Source organism: Vombatus ursinus, unplaced genomic scaffold, assembly GCF_900497805.2.
Source record: "Vombatus ursinus unplaced genomic scaffold, bare-nosed wombat genome assembly UNPS02014799.1, whole genome shotgun sequence".
NCBI lineage: Eukaryota > Metazoa > Chordata > Mammalia > Diprotodontia > Vombatidae > Vombatus > Vombatus ursinus.
The window spans coordinates 24,604,745-24,631,666 of record NW_020954577.1 but is presented as its reverse complement, the minus strand read 5'-3'; the positions used below and the strand labels follow the sequence as shown (position 1 = coordinate 24,631,666).

The following is a 26,922-nucleotide window of genomic DNA, read 5'->3' as shown; positions in this document are numbered from 1 at the left end:
TTACCTGAACCACTTTGAGCTCCTCAGAAATGGCTTCACAAGCTTGTTCATTCATCTCTGGAGGAACTGGCTCATTGAATATATCAGCATCCAAGTCATTTGTGTTCTGAGTGTCCATGGAGCTCAAGTTCAAGATTTCAGGACTTAGTCGAGGTACTAATCGAGACCGAAGCTGATAAGCCTTCGTTGGAGTAGTTATGATCTGTTGCAAAAATGATTATGAAACGTAGCATTAGTACATTTTAATATGATTATTTAAAAACCGTGTAAAGAGAGAAGATGTATGTCTCATAGTGAGGTACATCAGATGAAGGCAAGAAATCATACTCTAAATTTCTTGGGCTAGAGTAGGCTCTAAGAAAAAAATCTTGATTTACAGACAGTGTGTGGGGTAAGTCTTGAAAATCACTGACCTTTTCTTCCTCCTTGACCCTCTGTTTTGTTTTGTTTTGTTTTTTAGTGAGGCAATCGGGGTTAAGTGACTTACCCAAGGTCACACAGCTAGTATGGGTCAAGTGAGGCAGGATTTGAACTCAGGTCCTCCTGACTTCAGGGCCAGTGCTCTATCCACTACGCCACCTAGCTGCCCCCTCCTCGACCTCTTTGAAGTGACACTGTCAACCATCACCCACTTCAGGAGCCTGCCTTTTGTCGTAGGGTCTCTGTTTCCTTCTGTTTGTCCTCCCCCGTCTGACCAATCCTTCTTGGTCTCCTAAGGTGATCTCCCCTCCTTGACCCCTCTGGATGGGTGTCCCCAAAGTCTTTGCCTTTAACCCTTCTTTTCTCTTCCCATGGCTTCGATGGCCATCTCTTACACATGACCAATGCCCATTGATGCTTGTGATCTTGATTTTCCTCCTGAGCTCAACATGCTCAAGACTTAACTCAATTCATGTTGTTTCTTTTTCCTCGTCTATACTAGTCACTCACATCTCCCACATTCAAAATGTTAGGGCTATCTTTAACACTTCCGATTTTAGAAAGACTTTAACAAGGCCACTTTCTTGTGGTGTGAATTGATTTCGATTCAAAAAGCATTCGTCAAGGACCTACCAGGTGTCGTCAGCCACTGTGCTGGGCACCAAGAGTTTAGACAAATAGGAACCGATGCCTGCCCCGAAGGAGCTAACATTCTACTCGGGAACAATTAAAAATTAGTTTGAAATAATACTTTAATATTGAACATAAATTTCAATTAAATAATGCATAAAAAGGAAGAAGATAAAGTTACCAAAACAATCATAAACAGAAATAACTAAAAAAAACAAGAGTTTAACATAATGTAAGAAAACAGGCCCTTATCCTTGTTGATTGAAAAACCAACTTTTGAAGAGATGCGGTAGACATGCCACTTAATCTGAAGATCTATCTTCCTCCACCTGTTGCCATGCTCAAAACTCCTCGATTTCCTGGCATATCCCTGTTCATCTTGCATATTAAGCCCCTAATATTTTGACTTTGAAAAGCAGTTATTGCAGCAAACTCCACATGCTTTCCAGAGCCTTTCCACCTTGAGGACCTCTTTTCCTTCCATGCTGGCAGCTGAGTCTCTGGAAATGCACACAAGCAGAGAGAGCCGGTGCACTGACCAGGGTGGGATGAAAGCATGCAGTGAGTGGTTGTAAATTCTTAAAAGGATTAGGATGAGGCACTGACTTTAGCAGCCCCTGCCCTCCTCACCCTGCCCCTACCTTCAGCGTCTCCGCGTGCATCTTATTCAGTTGAGACACTTGCTGGCGCTTAGACACTTTGGTGGCCTCTAAGACGCTTTCCAGGCTCCGGTTTGCTTTGCGCAAAGATCGAAGCTCTGACTCCAGTTCCAGCTGCTTCTTCCTGTTTATATATCACCAAAGTATTAATGTGTTTATTTTATTGTGGTTTATATGACCGGTGAGAAGAAATGAAATAAGATCGGCTCTGTGCTGATTAATTTTTTTACAAAATGGAATTAGGTCCCAAGTCTGAAAATCTACAGTTTCTATACTTGAAGTGATTGAAAGTAATTGAAACAAGTTGATTTTAACATATAAATTCAACATTTAATTTTTTTAAAATTAAAAACATAACACTTTTACATAAATAGCATTTTAGGACCATACGAAGGTTCAAAATCTTAAATTCAAGAACAGTACAATTGCTAATGCATTCATCAGACTTGTAAAGACTAGGCTGGCCTATTCTCTAGAGTAATAGTTGGAAATTAGTCAGTCCATTTATATTTGATAAGACATAAAACCGTGGCCATGGTTGCTTGCTAGTGAACATGATTAACATTCAGATACACGATCTTAAGTCCAAAGGAGTCAACATTAAAATTGCTGACATACATCAATATTAGAAGAAGGGGCTCCTTATTAAAAATCCACTGGCTGGAGGTGTGGCAAACGGTTTGTGTGGAGGGACCCCTTACTTGGTCAGCTCTTTGAATTCCTCATACTCTTGCTTTGAAGTACTCAGTTCACCCTGAGTTTGTACAAGTTGTGTTCTTAGCTTCTCGACGGAGGCCAACGTGCTCGACTCTGAGGAAGTCATCAGAGGATGTCCTTGCTGACCTGAGTAACGACAGAACAAAAGCACGGAAAATACACACACACACACACACACACACACACACACACACACACACACACATTTATATAAAAGCATGAGGGGGGAGAGGTAAAATCAGAAAGCACATTTCTGACTGAGGAGTTTATAATCTAATTGGAGGCCCAGGATATATCCAGTGTGTTTAAAAGTCACAGCCAACCCAAGCTGAGATGACATGGAATGGGAAATATTTGGTCATGGCTAGATGACATTACCTAGATAGGGAACAAAGAACATGGCTAATTAGGCACTCCTGAATGGAGAACTATTAACAAAATTTGTCACCCAGGGATCAGTGTTGGAAGCACTTGGATTTAAAGTATGGGTCAAAAGCATTTATAAGCGAGCTTCAAACAGGAGTGATGGGTTATTACATTCTCCAATTTGTCCAATGTGCTTCTGAGGTCAACAAAACACAGGGCAAGAAAGGTCACTGGAAACAAAACATTTATGACATTCACAAAAGCGCGGTTCGTATTTAGCTGAAATACTGCGTGCGATTTTGACCTGTACCTTAGGATGGATAGGGAAAGTCTACAAAGAGAACTTAAAATGATCAAGGGGACAAAAGGATTTGTGGAATAAGATTAAAAATATTAGAACTTCTCATAAAATCTCATCATTAAAAAGCAAATTCAAGCTTCAGTCAAACTCTAGAACATTAAAGGATATCTCTTAAGGGTTGAAATAGGTTTAGTATAAATTACCACCATACAGTGTGGAAATAAACTTATGGAACTCTTTATCTGAGGGGATGCTGCAAGCAAGAAAATATACATATAATTCAAGAAAAGCTTAAGCAATTTCATAGCAGATTGCTACTTAATAGGTTATTCTGAGGAATGCCCGAAGGGGATGGGCTGTGTTTTCAGCCTGACGACAAAAGGACATGTGCTGTGAAGGCATGTCTGCACACTGTCATCCAGCTGACTGGCTCATCAGTCTGACCTAGGATGGTCTTTGGGAGTCTTCCTCCTGCACTGAAGTCTCTACCAGCGGCCGTGTGCATGCTGCACATCTGGCCCTGGCTTCTCAAATATTCTGCCAATAGAATACAAACTCCGGCAGGTTTCACTTAGAGGGAAAGGCTTGGGGCCTTGGCCTAGTGACCAAGTGGAGGCCTGGTGTCCAAGGTTGCACCCGGTGACATTCATGAAGGCTCACCACAAGAATCTTGGCCACAAGGTGATCATTTTTTCCTAGAAACTCAAGAAGTGAAGATGCTTTTGGTAAGTCTGTAGTATGTAGCAGGCCCACAGTCCTCCTACTGAACTCCCAGTCCTCGGGTCACAGCTAAGGGATTGTCTTAGACTCCTCTCTTTTGCCCCCACGTCCAATCAGTTGCAAGGCCTGTCCTATCAACTTTCCTAACATCTCCTGAATATGCCCCCTTTTCTTCTCTGGCATTGCTCCTCCCTTTCACCTCATACAGTTTAAGAGCCTGCTGGAGGGTCTGCTGGCCTCGAGTCTCTCTCCAGTCCAGGCATCCTCCACTAAGCTCCCAAAGTGATTTTCCTAAAGCACAGGAGGGCTTTAATTCCCTTCACCTTTTAAATTCCCTGGTCAATAAACGTCAGTGGCTCTCTATTACCTCCGGGATCAAATGTGAATTTTTTTGGTTTTTAAAGCCCTTCATAAACAGACTCCTCCCATCTTTCCAGTCTTCTCATACACTTTATTCCATGATCCAGCAACACTGGCCTCCTGACTCTTCCTCCTCCAAGACCTCCTGTCTCTGAATTTCAGAAACTTCCTGGCTGTCCCTCGTGCCTGCTCATCTCCACCTCCTGGCACCCCTGGCTTTCTTCAAAGAAGCCATTCCCCATGTGCCTTCCCAACTATCCCGTTCATATCTTGTTTGTACTTAGTCTTCTGCATGCTGCCTCTTCCCTTAGACTGTGGGCATCGTGAGAACAGGAACTGTTTGCATGCTTGGTTTTTTACCTACTCAGCACCTAGCATACAGTCTTACACAGAGTCGGGCTTAATACATGCTTGTTTGATGAACTAGACTTTTATGACAAGCACTTTAAATTGAAACATTATCTAATATCAAAACATTAGGTTGCATTATATAAACTATTTCCATTATGCTACATAATTCATTACTATGATTTTAAAGAAAATGTGTTTTAGTGTTTAAAAGAAAAAACATGATGCATATAAGTGACAGTCATTTCCACATGCAGAGGACATGATACACAGGAAGGTAGAATAAGTGCTTAAAACTAAAATTAAGACCAAAGATAGAAAAATATTACAAACACCATTTAGAAAACATGTCATTTTTACAAGACAAATTCCTATACATCTGATGCACATTATTTCTTAGACCTTCTTGCCCCTCTATTTTGTTTTTACCTTTCTCATTTTTCTCTGTGCCAGAAATTTCAAAGAAAGCTTGCTCTAATTTTGCAATGGTCTGTGCATCCATTTCCTGGACTCTTTTCACAGATTCTAAAGACCGAAGTCGCTTATTCTCCTCCCTGAGGGAGTGGTTTTCCGTAGCATACTTCACAATACGAGGGTGCTGCTCTACCTGTGAGACAGGGGAATTTACAGATTTGGATTACATTCTTATTGTACAATTCGATTTTCTAAATAAACGGGTCTGCTGAAGTTAAATCTCCCAGAAAGAGACCTAAGATGCCTTTGGAAACAAAATGTTACAATAAATTAATCCTGCATGTGAGTAATCAATCAAGAGTAAAGGCCTACTTCTCCAGTTTCATTCATACAAAGAACATACACTAACCATTTTGACACCAATCATTCCATATTTTAACTCTTACTTACTATAATAGCTAGGCTACGCTACTTCCACAGATATGAAGTTACTGCCAAAAATACATTATTTTATTATTGCAATAAACTTCCTGCCTTCTATGGATCTTTTCATTTGATCCCTTGATGACTAAGTGAGATATGATACAGAGTAAGAATTAACCTTTCTTTATTAAGAGTAATGTTAAGTGATTATGAGGCTGTCTTGATAAAGACTACATCTTAATTATATGGTTAGTGGGTTCTACCAAACAGTATTTCATTTAGTTTATCCCCTCCAACACCCATAGTGTTTCTCAATTCTTAGAAGTTTTTCCCTTCAGTAACCCTCCCCATTGGGAGACTATCACTGTCAGGGAAAATAAAATTTTCATTCTTTTGAAATCACAGCTGAGTCCATTCCTAGAAGTATTATCTCAAAAAAATTTTTTTTTCTTAAACTCTTGGGTATGTCTAAAAGTAAACTGGCAGGTTACAAGGCCTAGAGTAAATCACTTGTCATCACTGTCCTTAGCAGAAATGTTACTCAAGAAAACAGCCCATCTGCTTTTAATTTCCTACTTAAAAATTCATTTAAAAAAAGTTAAACTATATCCTATTCCCTCCCCAAATTAGAAAGTTTTATAGCTGTATAAAAGATTAACTTAGGCTACAGAAATTAAATCAGAGTCTTAATTGTGTAAGTCAATAGACAGTGCTAGGGCTTCAAAGTCCTTTGAAGTACTGAAAAAAAAAAGTCATATTGCATCACCTGGTTTTTGAGGAATTCAGTATGACCCATTATGTACCACATGAAAGCTATATTTCTACCCAAGATTCATTTAAATTCTGAGCTTTCCCCTCCCCAAAATCCTGTTAAAGCCAAACAGGGTTGGTTGAGGGGTACAGATGCATCGTAAAACAGAAAATGTTGAATGAACAAATTATTGGGGAATGTGGGAAACCCCAATGGCAGCAGCTCCGTAGCCATCCCTGGAAGCTACAGGCGCATCTTTTTGGCCCATCAGCTTTGGCCTCCATCCCAGCCAGTGGGCAGTCTCACTCTACAACTCTCTTTCTTTTTTTTTTTGGCAAGGCAATGGGGTTAAGTGACTTGCCCAGGGTCAGACAGCTAGTAAGTGTTATATGTCTGAGGCCGGATTTGAACTCAGGTCCTCCTGACTCCAGGGCTGGTGCTCTATCCACTGCACCACCCAGTTGCCCCTACAACTCTCTTTCCATTTCAGACTGAGAGGGATTGAAGGAAATCAACTAATGGAACAGTCACTTGAATTAAATAGCTCAAGTGGCTTAACCAATAAGATTCATTACAAAACCAGTCATTTCACCAAACCGCGCACCCCCCTGCCCCATCTTCCCTCTGTGTTTATGAGTTCTCCGCTCTCAGAAAGCAGCCCAGGTCACCCGTGCTCACCTGTTCTCGCAGAGCCTGTATCTCTTCCCGTAACTCACGGAGCAGCTCATCCTGTTCTTCGGGCAGAAAATGGCCCCGTGCTTCTCTCTGGAGTTTCTCTAAGCGTGTTATATGATCTTCCCGAAATTTAACGATCATTTTATTGGACTGAATGAACTTTTCCTTCCTGACACTGAGATCTTCCAACTGTGCAACTTTTTCTAATAAAGACTTAAGGAAGAGATAATTTGGTAAAATTAATGACAAATGAGCCTCCTTCAACATTTCTGAAGAATTCACAAAGCAGATAAAAGAATCTGTAAATACCAGCTTCAAATTCGACCTTAATTCAGATATTTTGTATTCTTCCTGGTTTTGATTTTTTAACATTCTGACTGGTAAAAATCTGCTTCAATTTTGAAAAGTTAAAAAAAAAAATGATGCTCTAAATAGCTCATCCCACTATAGCAAAACTCAAAGTTTCTTACCTTCTTTTCATGTTCAGCTTTCTTCAAGAATAACATTGCCTCTCGAAAACAGTTCATGTATTTAGTATTTTCTTCATCTAAAATAAAAAAAGAAATGTCATTTCTCCCTCACAAAAATACTAAGCAACAAACTTTTCAAAACCCCAACACAAAACAGCAATAAGATTTTCTTTTGCATGTAACAAGATCTTTCCAGTATGATAGAAAATCAGAATTTCAAGGCTGGAAACAACCTTAAAGCATCAGTTCAATCTCTCCCTTTACAGGGAAATGTAATTCTAGTACCTTTACTTATCAGACTCAGTAGTTACTCAATGAAGAAAATTCAGTTTTTTTCTCGTCCCAAGTAACAAAATTATACACATGTATAATGTCAAAAAGAAATAATAGGTGTCAACATTTTACTAAGATCTTTTCTTATCATGGTTATCTGACTACATGCAGGCAAAACAAATATTGTTTCTTAGCTGTATGATATGAATAGCAATAGAAAGGGAGAGATGAGTGTGGGTAGAATATTTGTACTTAAAAACAAGACAGTAGAAAATGTATAAAAAAATGAGTCTCATCTTTTCGAGCACTGAGAGAAAGTAGGGACATAGGTATCACAACTTGGTTTATGAGCCAAAGCTGTACTAAAGAGAAATGAGCTAGAAGTCATATCAATTAAATATTTACCTAGAAATCTCTATGGGATTGCAAATATATGCGGGATATGAAGAGATGAGTACTTAATGTTTGTTGAATTGTACTGCTAAAAAGGATCTTTCAGAGTAGGAGAGTAGGATAATCCACATTTTGGCAATTCTGTACATTTGAATTTGCTCTGAGGTCTAGTATCAATATCCTTTAAGGGATAAGGAAAATACTATACCCAAATTTAATTTTACTGTGAAAATGCCATTAGAAGATCATGCCAAAATATTTAAAAAACTATCGATTTCTGATTTAACTTTAGCACAATAGTAATTCACAGACTGAGGCAGCTAGAAGGTTTAGTGGATAGAGCACTGGGCCCAGAGTCAGGAAGACCCAAGCTCAAATCTGGCCTCAACCATTTACTAGCCGTGTGACCTCAGACAAGTCACTAAACCTGTTTGTCTCGATCCACTGGAGAAGGAAATGCAAACCACTCTAGTTTCTTTACTAAGAAAACCTCATAGACAGTACAGTCCATAGGGTCACAAAGGGTTGGACAGGACTAAACAACTGAACAACGATACAAAGACTACAGACTCAAGAACTGGTGCCACGTGGAAGTTTTCCCAGATGTGATCTTGAAGCATTGCAAGGATGGGAAACCAAAGACAGCAGGTGAGAGACTTACTACCAGAAGCCATTTATTCAGATACAAAAATGCTTCACGTAGGTAGGCCATGGCTACCCTCCCTGACCTGTCCCCTTCCTCCTTCAGTTCCTTTTACGTTTTCTGCCCCATTCAAATGGAAGCTCCTTGAGGGCAGAAGCTATCTGTTTGGCTCAATGTATATTCCCAGCACTTAGCATTCCACTTGTTGACTTAAGAGGCAGCTGCTCAATTATTAAGGAAACCAAAGAAAAACACCTACATCAGTTGACTCCAACGTCAATTTCAAGGGTTGTTAGTTTGATTTCAGTTCTAGACTAGGAGCGTCATGGGGCTACAGAACTCCTGATGAAGAAATCCCTCTACCTGTCTTTGAGACAGGCCACCATTCTGCAGCATATGAAGCGACTTCATCAGGATCACACAGCCCGAATGAGTTAGAAGCAGCCCTTGAAGCCAAGTCTTTCTGATTCCTAATCATATGTATTTACAGAGGCTTATCAAGTATTTTCCTCCCAACTACTCTCCAAGGGACATATGAGAAACTGAGGCTCGCAAAGGACAAATGACTCCCTTTTGCTTACCTCATTAGTAAATGTTATAGCCAGGACTTTAGGTTGCCTACCTTAAGGAGGCCTGATGGAACAGCTGGTCTTTAAAAGATGGGAGGGATAAAAGTAATGGCATATATGTATATTAAATTCTGTGCTAATTGCTTAGCGTGGAAAACGGAAAAAAAAATATGCTTTCTGATTTTTAGTTCCTTCAATTTATAAAACAGAAAAAATATCTGCATGCTGATGATGGAGGAAGCATTTTTGGATTTTGCACAGCAACAGGAATGGGAATGGTGATCAAGTAGCTGACCTTCCACAGGAGAAAGAGACACTATTTTAGCATTTTTAAAGCAGATTTGGGACAAAGGATGGGAATGGGCCAACAGGGGCCACATGACTCCTGCAAAGGTCATAGGAATGAGGCAAGTCTATAAGGCTTTGCTGTATGAACAAAATCTTCCCAACTATTTTTGATGTGACCTCTGCCATTCGGGTCACGTGTACATTTGGAGCTCAGACACAATCCCCTCCGCATGTCTCCTGCCTAGGTGGATGTGCTTGTTGGCCTGGAGTCTCGCTGGTCTACTGATTCCTCTGGTCCTTTCTTCTGTGTTTTAGTGACTACTACCTTGTCACAGAGCTTGAGACCTGGTCACCCTGGGCTCCCTCTGCCATTTGATCTCTTCATCCTTTGCTTTGTAATTCTCGGCCTTTTGCTCCTTTAAAGGGACGCTGTTCCTCCTTCTAGACAGGAGCTCCTTGGTCATCTGACTGAGGCAGCACTAAAATGCTGGGCTAAGTCCAAACCACTGGGAAATAAAACAGAAGATGAGAAACACTCTGGCCGCCTCACCTGGGACAGCACTGGCACCTGGGGCCAGGTGAGCCAGCTGTTCTTTGAGCTTTTTCACTTCTGCTTGAAGCTGGCTCACATTTCCTTGCATGTCTTCATTTACCACAGCCTGATGCAAAAAAAAAAGAAAAAAAAAAAAAGAAAAATTATTTTGTTACATAGTTTCCCAAGTTAATTTTGCCACTGAACTTTAAATATAATGATGAAGCTTATAAATATTGGGGAGGATAAGAGATTTGAAATGCTCCTAGCAAAAAAGAAGAGATTGGGAACATTTTGAAAGAAAATTAAGCCTTTTTTCATGCTGAAAGATTGCTGTGTTATGGATACATATGAGTTTGATTTTAATATTTTCAGAGGGGAAAATATAGCAGGCACCACACTGCATAGTTTTACACTTAAATTTGTATATGATATAGAATGATGAAAAGTCATACTATTCTACATACAAACAGCAACAAAATACCTAGAAAAAAAAATGCAGAGACATCAAGGACCTTGAAGATCATTTAATTTCAATATCTCATGGTAAGGAAATGGAAGCCCGTAAGAAGTGACTTGCCCAAAGTCACTAACCACACTAGTGGAAATACAAGAACAAGAACTAAGGGGTCAGGGCACCTAGTGATCTAGGACTCGAGGGCCCGTCCAGTGCGCCTTCTATTATCAATCAGTCAAAAAGTATTTATTAAGTACCCTGGTGCCAGATAACTGTGCTAGGTGCTGGAACGATATATGCTAATAGTGACATAGTCCTTGCCCTCAGAGTGCTTACATTTTATCAGGAGGCTGCATGTCCTATATTCACTTCTCTATGTTTATACAAAACACAAAGTGACTTGTGTATGTCTACAAATATAAATTAGGGGAATCAGGAAAGGTGTCTCTCTTCAAGAAGATAGCCCTGGGGCTAATCCTCGACAAAACCTAGGGGTTCTAAGAAGAGATGGGAGTGAGGATGGAGAGCAATCTAAGAACAGAAAACAGTCTGTGTAAAGGCCCAGAACTGGGTGATTCAGTGTCTCAACAAGCACTAGGAGTGACCCAGCCGGCCTGAGTTTAGCTCTGCAGGATAAAACTAACAAGGGACCTAAACACCACTCTTTGGTCCAGAGCTCTCAGAGCGATGAGCGCTCCAAGTGACGAGGCTGGCTGCTTAATCCAGATTTCCTGAGCCTCCTTTCAATTCTGATCTGGGATTCTTAGGTTCTTAGGGCAAACTCCCTCTTTTTCTCCTCTCAACTTCTCCTCCTGCAGACAGGGTAAAAGTCACTTGGAGTTCCTGCCCCCGGCACACAGCCCTAAAGCAAGTCTGGGGTTGCAGACTCCTTTGAGGAAACAGCTTTTTAAAAATACGCTCCTTGTCTCCCTGGAGATCCTTTCCTCACAGCCTGCCTACTGACAGGTTTTTCCCCATTCGAGTTACTCAATACAGCGAGTAAGGCCAGTCCCCCAATTTCCCTTCTGCCACATAGTTTTGTTCTGCTAAGCTGGTCCCCTTTCTATGGGATACACACTTGCTTCAGCACTTCAAAGATCATGATTTTGTCAGTGTGGGCACAACCTCTCCACCGACGTAGACTGTACCCCTCAAACACCTTATGTCTGATGGCTTTCAGGAGTTTCCCCGTCCTGTAGACAACCTTCCCTGCAAACTGAAGATGAAGCCTGTCCCCAGGCCCAGGCTCACAGTATTTCTGGATCAGCAGGAGCTCCTATATCTCTGGCTGAGCCTTTAAGACTCCAGTTACTTTTACTCCACACTGAGGCTTTAGAGGTCTTCAGGGGAGCATTTTTCACACGCTTGTTCATCAAGGTGCACGCTGTCCTTGTGGGAGTTGTGTGTGCTGACTGCAACTCTACCAGTAGGGCTGCTTCCTCATGGTGAGTGGTCACTTACCTCTTACTTGGTTAAGTTAACCTCTACTCTGGTTGGGAACGGGCAAAGGATCCCTCTCATAGGGAAGACAATTTGCACAGAAGGCTGCAAAGAGAATAAGAGAGGAAGCCTCCTCTGGTCTTAAATGGTTCATAGGGAAAGAGGGAGAGCATCCCGATGCTCCTGCTGAGTTCAAGACTAGACCAACATGAACCATATCACAGGATACTCAAAAATACGGAAAGGCACTGTAGAACTGGACTGAGCATAATCTGCCAACCAAGCCGATAAGCTTGACTTGTTCCTGGTGAAATCCTGAACCATATTATTAAAGAGGAGGAAAGTAAAAGGAAACCTGGAAAAGGAAATGGTGATTACAGTGGCCAGTATAACTTGATGATGAACATGCCACGTCAGATTAACCTAATTTTCTTTTAAAAAAAAAAAAATCATCGATTGAGATTAGGAAATAAGGATAATGCCGTGGATATCGTTTACCCAGATTACAGCAAAATATTTGGCAAAGTTCCTCGTGCTATTCTTACGAACAAGATGAAGGGATGCAGGTGTGTCAGATGTATTTAGAACTGATGACGTCTGGATCCTAAAAAGGGGCAACTGATGGTTCTGTGTCAACCCGGAAGCACACCTTCAGTGAAGTGTTCCATTGTGTAACGGAACATTGCACTGTTTAACACTTCTATCAGTGGCTTGGATAAAGGTAGAGATGGAACGTCTATGGATCGGCAGATGACACAAAGCTATCAGAGTCCTAGTCTTCAGCCTGCAGAGGAACAACCAAGGCAGGAATCCCAGGCCAAAAGGGCCCCTGCCCTGCGGCTGGGTTACTCAGAGCCGGCAGAGCTTTCTAGCTGCCTGACAGCAGCTAAGTCCAGCCACAGTCTACCGGAGCTTCCAACCAGTGACAAGCCAACAGGAGTGTAAGCACACCCAGACCTGGGTCAGAGACTTGCAGAACTCAGACCAGGTGGGCAGCAATCAGACTTTAGCCTGGGTAGCACTGATAGTTTGCAGGCCCCCAGCCTGAACTGTCCCTGAGATTCTATCATAACACAACACTTGACAGCCCAAGAAAGCAGCAGCAAGACAAGAAGGGTGCCTGGCCCTAACATAAAAAGCCTGAAGTCAGAAGGTAGGCTAGAAAAATGAATAGACAAAGTATCCCACCATAAAAAAGTCATTCTGGTGATGGAGACACTCAAGCTATAAACCCAGGAGAAGAGAATGACTCCAAAACATCTACAAACAAAGCCTCAAAGGAAAAACACAGCGTGGGTACAAATTCAACTAGAATTCAAATGTGAGTTGGACTAGACATGATGTAAGGATGATTTAGGAAATTTAGCCTCAAAGTGTCAGTTATACTTAAGCTTAACTTCCTCCTGAAAGAGAAAACAAAACAATCTTCCTATAGCCACGCCTCAAACCCTAAAAACTACCCAGGTAGAAAATGTGCTCTAAGGTTCAATTGTGACTATTCCTTTTCACATGTGTCTTTCCCCAATATAAGCTTTTTGAGGGCAGGAACTGTCTTTTTGCTTTTATTTGTATCCTTTTGTGATTAGTACAATTGCCTGGCATATTGTAAATGCTTAATAAATTGCTTACTTGGTTTGACCATAAAATAAATGGCCAGCATTCCATTCTTATGGCATTTCATGAAATAATTTTTATTTATTTTAGTGGTAATAAAAAATACTCATAAAAAATTTACCTTGTTTTTAATCAGCTTAGCTCTCTGAGCAAAGTTAAGAGTTGAGAGAGTTTCTCCAAAACACTTGGATCCAGGGTGGACATTAGCAATTATGGCTGTTTTGGCATTACCTCCAAGAGAATCCTGTTTAGTAATATTAATTTTTAGTTAAAAAAAATCAGATAATAATTTCCACCTATAGTAAACATATAATTGGCAAACAGAATAAGAAAGAGCTGCTTCCATGACCAGTTCATTTGGTGTGACTTTTAAAATAGTACATTCAACAAACATCCTACTTTACCCGGAGTAAGAAAGTAAGCTTGGAGTCCCGGTAGCACACGTGTCTTTGTTTTCCATTACCAACGTCTACGAGGGCTGTAATCACTTGACCGAGGCAGCTCAATGATCGATTTATATTACCTGCTTCCTAAATCAACACAGAAAAAGAGAAAATGCTTAGTTTAGCACAGGCTACTTGTTTTGTAACTAACAAAATCATAAATAGCAGTAACTGAAACTCTGGCAAAGAATAACAGTACTGGCAATGATTTTCTTAAAAACAACAACAAAAGATAGTGCCTGACCACACTACTCTTTTCCTACATTTACCTTTCGTGCAATTTTTAGTATTTAAAGGGAAGCAAAGAAACATTTTTGTTGTCCAGTCATTTTTTTAGTCATGTCTTACTCTGTGACCCCATTTAGGGTTTTCTTGGCAAAGATACTGGAGTGGTTTACCATTTACTTCTCCAGCTGATCTTACAGATGAAGAAACTTAGGCAAACAGGGTTAAGTGACTTGGCTAGGGTCACATAGCTACTAAACGTCTCAGGCCAGATTTGAACTCAAGAAGATGAGTCTTCCTGACTCCAAGCCTGGAACTCTATCCACTGGGCCATCTAGCTGCCCAAGTAAACATACTAGATTTAATTTTATAAAATACAGTGGACCCCTGTATAATAACTGACTTCTGGAGACGGAATGAATATATGCCTATTAGGTTTTTCTCTGTGAAGTTGTTTCAATAATTTGACTTGAGATAACAGAGTTTTGAAAGAGATAAATCAGAAAGCAACAAACGTTGGAGCTGGCTACCTTTTGTGTGCATTGCTCTGTTATCAGTGGAAGTATGAACTTTAGGAGAAAGTGAGGAAGGAAATGAGAGGGTCCAGGTAGTACAGATTATCATTTTTACTCAGTTCCTCCCTAATTTGGGTCTATCCTATCTATCCAAACTCTCTGCCCATTTCTCTCTAAAGTAAAGTCTCTATTCTAACCAGGATGCATGATGGTCTCACCATTTTCTGAAAATGCCACGCCCACTCTACCATTCATGTAGATGCCCTGATCTGGGATGAGCTTTCCTCTTATCTAAATCCTACCTATTCTTCAGATGTTGCCCAAGTTTATCTCCCTCCATCAAGCATCTCTCACTCATTCTTGGCCAATCTGGTCTCTCCCTTTCTAAACCATTTTTCAGCAAACTTTGGCACTTGATAAACTGAAACATTAAAGTAGTAAGTGATATCTAGTCTGCCCAGTAAGACAGTAAGCTCCTCAAAAGCACGTGCTGTATGTCATACTTTGCAGCCTTTGGCCCAGTACTACAATAGGGGGTCAAATATTCAATGTCCACTGAAGATCCCACGCTGAATTCTTACCTTCAATCTCAAACCTTCCGTATGTGTATCTTTTTGTCTTTCAGATCCAGCTAAGTCTACCAGGTTGAGTTGGGAGGACCGAATATTGACAACATCATTGTTTTTCTCCATTGATTCTACTGTAATTGTAAAGACAGCATGAGACCTGGAAGACTCTCTATTCATAGATGTAGCTGCCACACGTCTATTTCGCCATCCCCCAGATAATACCTGGGAAGAAAGGAAGATAGCAAAACATGAGCATCCAAGAAATAGAAACTGACATTGCTAACTATGAGCTTGAGAATCATTTATAAGAAAATAAGGGATAGCTCCAAGAAAGTGTACACACACACAGACACAGACACACAGACACACACACTCTCATTTATATAATAAATGTTTCAACTCTAGAACAGGGCAGAGAAACATACTGCCTCCATCTTAATTTCACTTGGCCTTCAAGTCAAATGCTAAGTGGTTTATCAGGCATGGTACTGTACTCTAAGATTTTTAAAGTTCCTTCCAAGCCCTAAATTATACGATATTATGGTGAGATCCTATTTTGTACCAATAGATACAATAACACCACCACTTCAATGTCATGAACATGACAAAAGGGTTACATGACAGAAACCATTTAACTAGTTTGAAGACTTTGGACAAGACACTTCACCTCCTAAGCCTCAGTTTACTCAGCCACAAAATGAAAAGTTGGGCTACCTCATCTGTAAGATTCCCATCAGAGCTAAAAATCTATGACTCACAGTCTACTGCAGTACATTCACCATCGCATGAGCTGAATTAATGTTGATCAGTATAATCTTCAACTTCTCATGCCTGACAAGTGGTCAGGAAGCCTCTGCCTAAAGATCTCCACTGACCACAACTTGCTACCTCCCATGGGAAAGCAAGCATTCCCCTGGGGATAACTAATTATCGGAAAGCGATTTCTAACAGAAACTCTCCTCACAGCAACATCTGCCACTGTTCCTATTTCTGCCCTCTGGGGGCAAAAAACATCAAATTCACCTTCCTTCCAAATACTTGAATTCAGAGGCAACAATGCCTCCTCAAAAAGTGGAGAAGGAAACATTCTAAGCTGGGTTTTTGTGACACCGATTTCTTCATAGGGCCCTTTCTAAGTCTCTTCCGCTGGTTCATCATCCATATCATGCCCCCTGATTGTGGGTATTCCCCAAGCCTCTGTCCTGGGCCCTCTTCTCTGTTCTACCCTATCAGCGACCTCATGAGCTACCATGATTCTACTCATCTTCTTTACACAGACAATTTCCAAATCTATTCCAGGACCAGTCTCTCTCTGTCTCGCATTCCAATCACATTTCTCCAACTGTCTACTGTATATTTCAAACTCAGCATGTCCAAATTCATTATCTTTACCCCAAACCCATTCCTTTTCTGAATTTCCCTATTTCTGGTGAGGGTAGTGCCATCGTTCTGGTGAAATAATGGTAGTGTCCTTCACGCCTTACTCTCCCTCACCCTACATAGCCAATCAGTTACCAATCTTAGGACGTCTACCTCTACTACATCTCTCTCATTGGACCTCTTCTGTCTTCTCATATAACCGCCCTGCTAGGCCACACCTGCATTACCTCCTGCCTGCACTACTGCAGGGGCTTCCTAATTGAAAAGCATTGAACTGGGAGTCACAGAGACTTGTCCAAATTGTGCATCAGATACTAGTTATATGAACCTATGCAATTCCTTTACCAGCTTCACATTTCCTCATCTGTAAAACGGGGATAATAATAGCTCTCAGGGTTGTTGTGAGGACCAAAGGAGCCAACATTTGTAAAGCACTCAGTAAAACTGAAAGCATTATATAATTGCTAGTTATTAATTGGCCTTTGTGCCTCAAGTCTCCCCACAGCTGCCAAACAGGATGTACTCAAGTATAGGTCTGACTAGATCATTCCTCTACTCACTACATTTCAACAGTTCCCTAGCGCCTCTATGTTCATACATAAGCTCTTCTGCCTTGCTTTTAAAGCCCTTCACAGCCCGGTCCCAACCTGTCTTTCTAACCTTACCATACGTGATTGCCCTTTCTGCACTATATAGTCCAGCCCCACTGGACTTGCTGTTTTCTTCCAGCCCGTCTCCGCATCTTTGAATTCAACACAGAGGACAGTTCAACCACAAGTCTGATGGAAAGGCCCAGAACTCCTCAGGTTCAGTGGCAGAGCAGAGAGGAATGGATCTTCTTTAATATCTCCACTGATAAAACCACAACCATTTCTGATACTGTACATGTCAGTGCTAAGGACTTTGGTGGTGACAATTTCTATTCTGCCCTCAAGGAACTCACAGTCTAATAGGGGAGAGACAACAGGCAAACAACCGTGTGGAAATAAAACTACATACATGATGCAAATATGCAATACATCAAAGGCAGAAAAAAAATGTTTTGAAAGGAGAAAGATAAGTATGATAGTATAGGTAAAACACAGAATAGAGTATGTGAGTTGTAGTATCCAACCAGATCAGTCCAGAAAGTCAGACTGACATCAAATTGAGAGGGGCACTACATGCCAAACAGGGCACTTGGCATTCCTCTCTGGCCTTTCACCATCAGTCTCTCTCTTCTGGAACCTCTGTCCTTCCTAAAACGTGGCACTCAGAATTAAAACAGGACTCTGCAGGTGGTTAGTGCTCAATGGCCCCATAGCCTCCGTGCTCCTTGACACTAGGACTCTGAATGTAGCCTTTGTGGCTGCCCTGTTATATCACTCACATATACTGACAGCCTCCATAGTTTTTTCAGATTAACTAAAGTCTGCACATATTATCCTTATCTTATACTGGGAAACTGTATTTTACATTAATCTTTATTAAGTTAAATCTTATTAGATGGTCTAAACAGAAAACACATGAGGAAATGCTTTAAAATAATTACCTTTTTTTGCCTTTTTTGGGTGAGGCAGTTGGGGTTAAGTAACTTGCCCAGGGTCACATAGCTAGTAAGTGTCAAATGTCTGAGGCCATTTTTGAACTCAGGTCTTCCTGACCCCAAGGCCTGAGCTCTATCTACTGTGACACCCAGCTGCCCCTAAAATAATTACTTTTAAAAGAATGGTTTAAGTAACCAAAGATAACGTTAATAAAAAACTGAAAAGAAGTATTTGCCAGAGTCAAGCTACTATGAGGGTAACTGAGTTAATCATGTGAGAATTTTGGCAGCCAGACTCCCTCAGTAATTAATAAGGACAAAAATACTCAATATTAAATATTTAAATAACATTTTACCACCAAAAATGTTTATTTCTTTATGTAAAGGTAAAACCTATGAAAAGCTATATTTTCCTCTTTTTTATATGTACATTCTCTACTACTCCTTTGCAAAATATTTATCAGTTTTATTTTGGACACTTTCACTTCTGCCACCAGTGTGCGCCTCAACTACATGGGAATGCTGCCCAAACACCAAATAACACAAGACTAGTTACCTGATAGGCTTCAGCAGCAGATGTTACCACCTGTTCAACAGCCCCGACAACACAGACGCCCTTCTTGATATGTTCCCTTAATAACAGCCCAGTAGAGGCAGAATCCAACAGATCAAATATCTGCTCATTGTAAATTTCAATGAATGAGCACTTACAAAGGAAAGTCTTTCCAGCACCAGCCTGGAAAACAGCATTGTACACGGATGTATAATTTTCACAAAAGCACTTCTCTAGCACAGCTGCAATCATGATAATCCTATCTTACAATCACTTCATAAGGTCGACATTTCCTGTGTGATAGTTAACAAAATACAAAAAGCACAAGAGACTAGTGTTTTTTATTCCCCTCTTCCATATCTATGTTAGCTACACATTTTCTCTATTTTATAAAATATATTATCTAATTTTCTAACAAATTTCTAATATATATCATATGTAAACATACACATATCTCAACTACTACATAGTGCTTAGTTTAAGTGACAGTCAGGTGGCAGTTGCTGAACTGTACCGAGTACTACCTACCAAATATGAGGGGACAGAGCACATGGCGACAGCCACAGGTTTAAAGTCCAGGTGAAATGGGCACCACGACTTTTGATTCACTAAAGTAGAACCCCAAAACTAGAGAAGACAGACTAAGAGTAAGGGCACTGGAAGGACTGAGCCCTCTACTGACTATGATGGAAGACTACAAACGTCCCCCACTGGAATTGTGGTGAGGAGGCCTGCTCAAAGGCAGGGTGGGAAGTGTGTCTATGCATGGCATGCAGCATGGGAAAGTGAGATTGGGCACAGGGCAAACAAAAATATTTTGAGAACATTATTTCTTTTGAGAATTGTGAGACTAAATTAAGTATTTTCTCCTTTTGCACTGACTTGTAGTTAGGGTTTATTTTTACTAATAACCAAATTTAAGCCATATGTAATTATGATGAATCCAATTCCTTTCTCTTTCCTTGAGAACTGGGTTCTGTATATCACGCTACTAATATGTTTTTGCCCTTTTCTCCTCTCATGTTTTCATCACGTCCTTATAAATAGCATCACTTTTACATTCTAATATGCTGAAAACCTTATGTCCTATGCCTCTTAATTTAAAAAAATAAAATTTACCTTCTCCTTTTCACGATCAATTAAAAAAAAGAGATATTCAAAACTTCTGGGAATTACTCCTCTAAGGTTATGAGTGAAATTATCAGATTCAGATGGTCCTAAAGAAAACAAAATTTGAAAAGGTTCATAAAATCATCAAGTATTTGTTTTTATAGCACTAGACTAGCTATTTCACAAAACTGAAAAACAATACATTACTGAAAATAAAACAAAATTTAACTACAAATCTATTTTCTTATTTATGCTTTAGCATAAGGTTAACTTTAAAAATTTGAAGAAAATCTCAATTACAACCTAAAGCAACATTACCTGCAAAGCAAAGTTGCAAGAGCGGATCCATAGAGACCAATCTAAGTCATTTCTTTAGTAGTTTCAAAGATCTATCAATTCTATGCTGTGGGTTCTATCTTCCAACAGCAACAGATCACCAACTAGTCAATTTTTTTCAATCATAGCAAACGGATACCTCCTGGAAAACATGTGGGGAAGAGCTCTGGTGCTCTGGCCTTCTTTGGGCTGAATACCTACTCTATGACCACAAAACTTTTCCAGAAAGGCAGAACTCAGTACAGCTTGCTGTCACTTTGCCAAAGCCTTCAAGATACCAGGGCTACCTCCACATCATGAAGCGGAACTGAACTACCACATTTCTGTGTTATTTTAACACAGAAAAAGAATCACAGGCACTGGATTTGACAATTCACTAACCTCCCAATCTGAAAACAAACATACTTTATTCCAGACAAAACCTAGCTCTTCCAGGTAGTGGAAAAAAATCGAGCAGTTTGATCTCAAAAGAGCAGAAATGGGTAAAGTGGGTATTTGCTGCCTGTTAAAGAGAGAAAGATTGGAGATAAACAAAGATCTTTTTATTTTTTGGTTTTTGGTTTTTTTTTTTTGGTGAGGCAATGGGGGTTAAGTAACGTGCCCACGGTCACACAGGTAGTGTCAAGTGTCTGAGGTTGGATTTGAACTCGGGTCCTCCGGACTCCAAGGCTGGAGTTCTATCTACTCTGCCACCTCGCTGCCCCTCAAAGTAAGATATTTAAGAGAAAATGATTTAAACTCTAAGATGACAGCCTCCAAATTAACAATAACAATCCAAAAAGAGCCCAAGAAGTCATCCTAGACATTGATCAATGTACCAGCAGCCAAAAAGACAGAGAAGATATTCAAGAAAGGAGAGGAAGACAGACAAATGATGCCACTTGCAAGAGATAAATTTAAGATGAACTTTAAATATTACTTATACAATGAGTGGAATATAAAACTAATATAGTTCATCACCCCTCAAAAGCAGGCATAAGCTAGAAACTTTAAAAAAAATGTATAAAGGGTTTATTTTATTTCATGAATGACAAAACCAAAAAATAATTAAGAGAAAAATTTTGCTATGTTTTCATAGTCTGAGGTTAGTAACAAATAAACTGTACCTTCCTAAAAAACATCCCTGGATGCCATTCTCAAAAAAAACAAAACAAAACAAACAAAAAAAACCCCAACAAAAAAACCAACTTGAGCTAGAGAAACCAGTCTGACCCAGTAGAACATTTAAAAATTTTTTATTTACTTACCCATCATAGTAAATGTTTTTCCTGAGCCAGTCTGTCCACTAGAAAAGACAAAATTAAAAAATAATATTTAACAGACTACTTAGAAAGGGTGCCCATTTCCTTTCAATGATATCTACCAAATACATAATATTTTTCAGAGCTAAGTGTTCCTTAAAATCAACCCACTAAATCCTTTCACATAAAAGACTTTGGAGCTTAGAGGCACATAAATACCTTCTCTTTTGGTTCAGCTCTTATTAAAGCTAACAGAAAGACCAAGAATGGAGGAAAAAATGTCTATATACATGAACTTGACTCAGAGACAACTTTTTGTGAATTGACAACTCAATTCACTTAGAAATTCTAACAAAAGTACATGACAATATAATTCTTACACTTTTCCATCTTTACGAAAAAAATTTTTTAGTTATATAGCATGAATACTGGTTGCACTGTATCATAGTTTTTTAGTTTCCTGCAGCTGTAACATTTATTTTTCTAAGTTATTTGTACAAGGTACCACTGACAGCATTTTGTAAAAAAAGCCATTATATACTGTGCAAGCTAAGCATTACAATTAATGACTGCAATCTACAAGGATAATGGTCTTGAAAATAAAATATTTCAAGCTACTATGTTTTTATTCAAAATTAATTTTTAAAAATTCTACCACCAAAAATATTCCCTAAAAATCATTACTCTGCTGGGGAAGCAACATTAGAAAAGTATTATCTGCCTCATTGCCCAGGAATGGAAATTTAATTCTCTTGAATAAATTACTTCACTTTTTATAGGAGAATGAGTGAATAGCAAAAGTGAATCTTCCCTGTACAGTGTGTAAAATATGAGAACTGTTATTTATCTTGTCTTTTGTCTTTTTCTCATTTGAGTCATTTAAAGAACTATAATAGAGACATAAATCCAAGAGACCTTAAAATATTATGTACAATTCATGATATTCTTTGTCGCAATTCCCCCTGGTAGAATAAAAAAGTTTGTCAGATGCTGTAGAAAAAGTGCTATGCTACTGAATGCTAAAAAACTACATATACATTTTATATACACTTCTAGAACAAATTACTTTACAGCTGTGCTAACATTTACTTACAAAGTCACACTTTGTTAATGCTAATCCCATAAACTACTTGTCATTTCTGACACTAGGATTGCATGAGCCCATAATTCTCAAAATACTAAAAAAAATCCGACAATTTCATTAATATTTCTAGTAACTTTTTTTTATATCTGACATAAACTAAATTAAACTTACTATGCAAAGATGGTACCATTGTAACCATTCATGCAGGATTCAACAATGCCTTTGGCCACACTTGAGAATACCGATTCCTGTGAATTAAGTACCAAAATGTGTTGTTAAAATTTTATGATTAAAAAACATCCTAAACTATTTTATGCTGGTTGAATTGAATTATAATTTAAGTAGGAGGATGAAACAGAAATTCACAAAATTATAATGCACAAAATATAAGGGCATTTACAAAGCAAACCCATGTGAAGTTTGAGGAAAAATGCTGTTAACAACTCAGATCATTCTGTACTATATTAATATTAATCAGTATATTAATAAAGAATTTGAATGAGTCTGTTCCCATGAATTAAATTAATTTATAGAAGAGGGTGTTTCTATGGAGTTGGAACATTGCTGAGAAATGCAGTCTATAGGAAAAGTTTGTTTACAAATAAGAATGCCTCAACATCAAAATTCCAAAAACATTAAAAAAAAAAAATCCTGCAGCTTCATGGTCAGTTTTACAAGGCGACTATGCCTCTTCTAGCGCTGTGCACTCAGTGAAATGCTTTCAGTACAAGAGTGTACTTGACACCTTTTTTGTGTCATGAACTTCTTTGGGAGTCTGGTTAAGACTATGGACCCCTTCTCAGAATGTTTTTAAATGCATAAAACAAAATACACAGGATTATGAAGAAACTATATTGAAGTACAGCTATCAAAATACATTTTTTTAAAAGTTCACAGGCTTCAGGTTAAAAACTCCTGTTTTATTACTAATAGCCTTTATAAGAGACTCATGCCCATCCAAGTAACTGTCTTATGCAGTGGTTTGAATAGCAACATTTAAAGTTACTAGAAGTCTGAAGAATTTAATTTGGTGACCATGAGATCCCTTCCAACTCAGGTTCTATGATTTTTTTTTTTTGCTTTTTGGAGAGGCAATTGGGGTTAAGTGACTTGCCCAGGGTCACACAGCTAGTTAAGTGTCAAGTGTCTGAGGCCGCATTTGAACTCAGGTTCTCCTGACTCCAAGGCCAGAGCTCTATTTACTGCGTCACTTAGCTGTCCCAGGTTCTATGATTCTTAAATACATTATTTTGGTTTTAGATCCCCATAACAATTTATATTGAGCTACCTAATCACATAAAATTCAATTCATAAAGAGATATTACTCAGAAGTCACTGCAAAAGGAAATCACACCTTCATGAAACTTATGTGAACTAGATTTGTTACAGGAGGAACAAACATGGATACATACATCAAAACCACAGCAAAGAGTTCACAGGTCTCACAGAAGTTTACATTTTTGGGGCCAGCTAGGTGGCACAGTGGATAGAGCACCAGCCCTGAATTCAGGAGGACCTGAGTTCAAATCCAGCCTCAAACACATAACACTTACTAGCTGTGTAACCCTGGGCAAGTCACTTAACCCCCACTGCCCAACAAAAAAAAAAAAAAAAAAGAAAAAGAAAGAAGTTCACATTTTTATAAAAGCAGGAAAAAGGGGGGAGGGGATATCAGGAAGGGGCATGACATAGGAGGGGAAACAATGCAGTAAAGGTGGGAAAAAAACAGACAAGACCACTCCCCCTGGGAAGAAGCAAGGTGATTGAAAAAGCTGCATTCCCCCTGCCACCCCCTGGAACTGCTACACCATGAAGGGTCTGCTTATCTGCAAAGGATCCCAGCCTGGCACAGACTGGCTGGTGCCTGTCTTGCCTCCCAAGGACACATAAGGAGTCCAGCTTGGAGCGAAACAACAAATTATGTCAGCTGGGGGTGGGGGCTTCATCCATGACACATTCAGGGCCTCCTGCAAGCTCTGGGTCCAGTGTTTCTCAAAAAGACAAGTTCAGGGGACCCCTTATCAAATGCTGTCTATTGTCATTTATAAACAACGCAATTATTCAGGGACTGACTATTTTACAAATTACTATAAAATGTTAATTCTGATCCCTTTCAAATTTGCAATTTGCAATATTGTAGGTTTGTGATTCTGAACCAATGACCAGAAAACTTTCTTACTTTTCAGATCTCCTCCTGGGCTAGAAAATTCTTGTTTAAAACATTCATAGATCCAGGGCTCAAAATATGAAGGATGCCCTCAATGTCTGGGTTCAGAAATTATCATGTGTTATATTAATATAATTAATTCTCATATAGTACATGTTTATCTAAGTCAACTATGAATTATAATTTACTCATTAAGTTACATAATGATGTGGTACACAGAATGCTTGCGTTGAGAAGACCTGGGTTCAAACCCCTTCTCTGACAAAACAGCTGTGTGACCACTGACAAGTCATTTAACCTCCCTGTGACCCGTAAAATCAGGATGTAACACCCGTAGTGGCCACCTCATAGGGTTGTTGTAAGCCTCAAATAGTTAAGTACTTTGCAAATTCTAAACACAAAATATTAGTTACTATTACTCCAATTCAGTTAATACTTACAATTCATCACATGCATGTTATAAGGAATAAAACAGCATTTATTTTAAAACAGCCTATAAATCAGGCTTTTCATTAAGCCAGACTGGATTTTTCCCCAAGCAGCATATTGGCCATTAAGACCTTTTTCTGTTCTTCTTCCCCGTTACTGACTTCTGGCAAGGAAGGATGACAATCTCATAAGGCAGAAAAGTAAAGCAGACTAGGCAGTTTCAAGCAAAGGTTCTGATGAAAGAAGAGAATCAAACTACTTATCAAAACTAGTCCTCTGCATTACTTGTAAATTAAAAAAAAAATCTTTTCTACTTCATATTACTTATGGTAACAGTGAGCAAAAGGTAATTACTAAAAACCAATACCTCGAAAAACTATAAAATATGGAACGGAACTACTGAATCTTCATGCACGTGATTTTCAGATCAAAAATCATACTCACTTGAGTGGCATCCATATCTGCCACATGATCAAATGTGAAGATCTTAGGCTCGGGCTTGGAATGCAGACGGAGGGTATTGGAGGTGAGCACTGATAAGCACATGCCAGGATGTTCTCCATTGTTTAGTATGGGCCCCTCCGTAGGGGGACGGACTCTTATAAAAACTTTGATGACATCACCTTCATTACTAGGGAAAAACCAATATTTAAAGACAAAGTCTCCTAAAGATGAGCTTCTAGTTAAAAGATACTTAAAAATATAAACTCGAATGTACCTGAAATTTCTCCATTTGGCAAATCAACCTCAACACCAATCTATCTTAGCCATTCTCTGTCCCCACCCTCCCACCCCCCCTTAACTGTAAGTCACAGGGTATTCATTTCAAGAAGCTCCAAGTGTTTCTCAAATCTCTCTCTGGCATCACCTCAGGACAAGAAATATCACATTACTGTTCACAAAGATTTGCCCAAGGTTCCAGTTAATCAAGGCAAAAAGAGCAAGGAACAGGAACAAAAGTTCCCTATTCCATATTCATACGGCCCTTCAGAGTTTCCAAAATGCTTCCCTCATAAGAACCCTGTGTATAAGTATACTTATTTATAAGTAATATAAGAATCATTACTCTCTTTTATAATGAAGAAAAGGAGGGTCCCAGGATACTGATCAATGTCTCTAGACTTAAAGCCTACTCCTTTCATTAAGGCCCCACTTCCTCTCCAGTCCTTGCTGCCTTTTGAGACTACAGGCTCAAGAACACATTTCCACACCATCAAAGAAGTTTTTCTTACCTTACTTGGTTAGATTGTGATGGTGTTACGGCACGTAGACTGTCTAGAAAACAAGACAAGAAAATATCAGTAAACAGGCACTGTAGGATGATAGATTCTTTTTTACTCTTACCTCCCCAACAGTTAACAGATGAAATAGTGAAAGTGATATGGTGAAAGTAAAAATGAGCTTTACTTTTCAATTAAGGGAGTGATATATTCTCAATGAAAAGTGATTGCTGAAAGCAGAAAGAGCCATATAACAAAACCTCAGTTATCTCACAGCCATACTTCTAGTAATCAAGCCGTTAAGTATAGAGATAGCTGTATACTCAAGCATAGATTAAAAAAAACAAACAAACAGTTTTTGACAGCTAAGTTGTACTTTCTGGGTTTTCTAAGTTACAAAAAGCAGCACAGGATGGCTATGACTGATTGCTCAAATCTAGAAAAAAAGCCAGTCTTTTTACATAAGAAAAAAGAAAAAGTAGAGGAGAGAAAATCACTTACACATTTCTTGGTGTATTCAGTACCCATACCTGTGAAGTCATAATCTTTGTAATACAGAATAAACGAACAGTCTCCTATAACTGCAGTGGTGAGTCTGACAAACCTCTGTGACCACCTTTAATTGATCTACATGAGCATTATAGAGACAGTGTGGCCAAGTG

The 26,922-nt window shown here is 39.3% G+C and overlaps 1 protein-coding gene across 3 annotated transcripts in view; it reads right to left on the bottom strand.

Moving 5' to 3' along the window:
- The window catches only part of KIF15 (kinesin family member 15), a 59,144-nt gene that overhangs the window by 30,627 nt on the left and 1,595 nt on the right, over window positions 1-26,922 (bottom strand). For all 3 annotated transcript variants that reach the window (XR_003570052.1, XR_003570053.1, XM_027872527.1), the window contains exons 2-17: window positions 26,273-26,315; window positions 25,485-25,671; window positions 22,616-22,692; window positions 21,367-21,404; window positions 19,793-19,890; window positions 18,677-18,856; window positions 15,228-15,437; window positions 13,868-13,993; window positions 13,585-13,707; window positions 9,971-10,079; window positions 7,255-7,331; window positions 6,788-6,997; window positions 4,951-5,128; window positions 2,411-2,552; window positions 1,692-1,833; window positions 5-202 (exon numbers count right to left, since the gene is read on the bottom strand). Coding sequence is in view for 1 of the 3 variants with exons in the window: in XM_027872527.1 (XP_027728328.1) it covers window positions 5-202; window positions 1,692-1,833; window positions 2,411-2,552; window positions 4,951-5,128; window positions 6,788-6,997; window positions 7,255-7,331; window positions 9,971-10,079; window positions 13,585-13,707; window positions 13,868-13,993; window positions 15,228-15,437; window positions 18,677-18,856; window positions 19,793-19,890; window positions 21,367-21,404; window positions 22,616-22,692; window positions 25,485-25,671; window positions 26,273-26,315 (2,138 nt within the window). In the remaining 2 variants the exon portion in view is untranslated. The remainder of the gene's footprint in view (window positions 1-4; window positions 203-1,691; window positions 1,834-2,410; window positions 2,553-4,950; window positions 5,129-6,787; window positions 6,998-7,254; window positions 7,332-9,970; window positions 10,080-13,584; window positions 13,708-13,867; window positions 13,994-15,227; window positions 15,438-18,676; window positions 18,857-19,792; window positions 19,891-21,366; window positions 21,405-22,615; window positions 22,693-25,484; window positions 25,672-26,272; window positions 26,316-26,922) is intronic.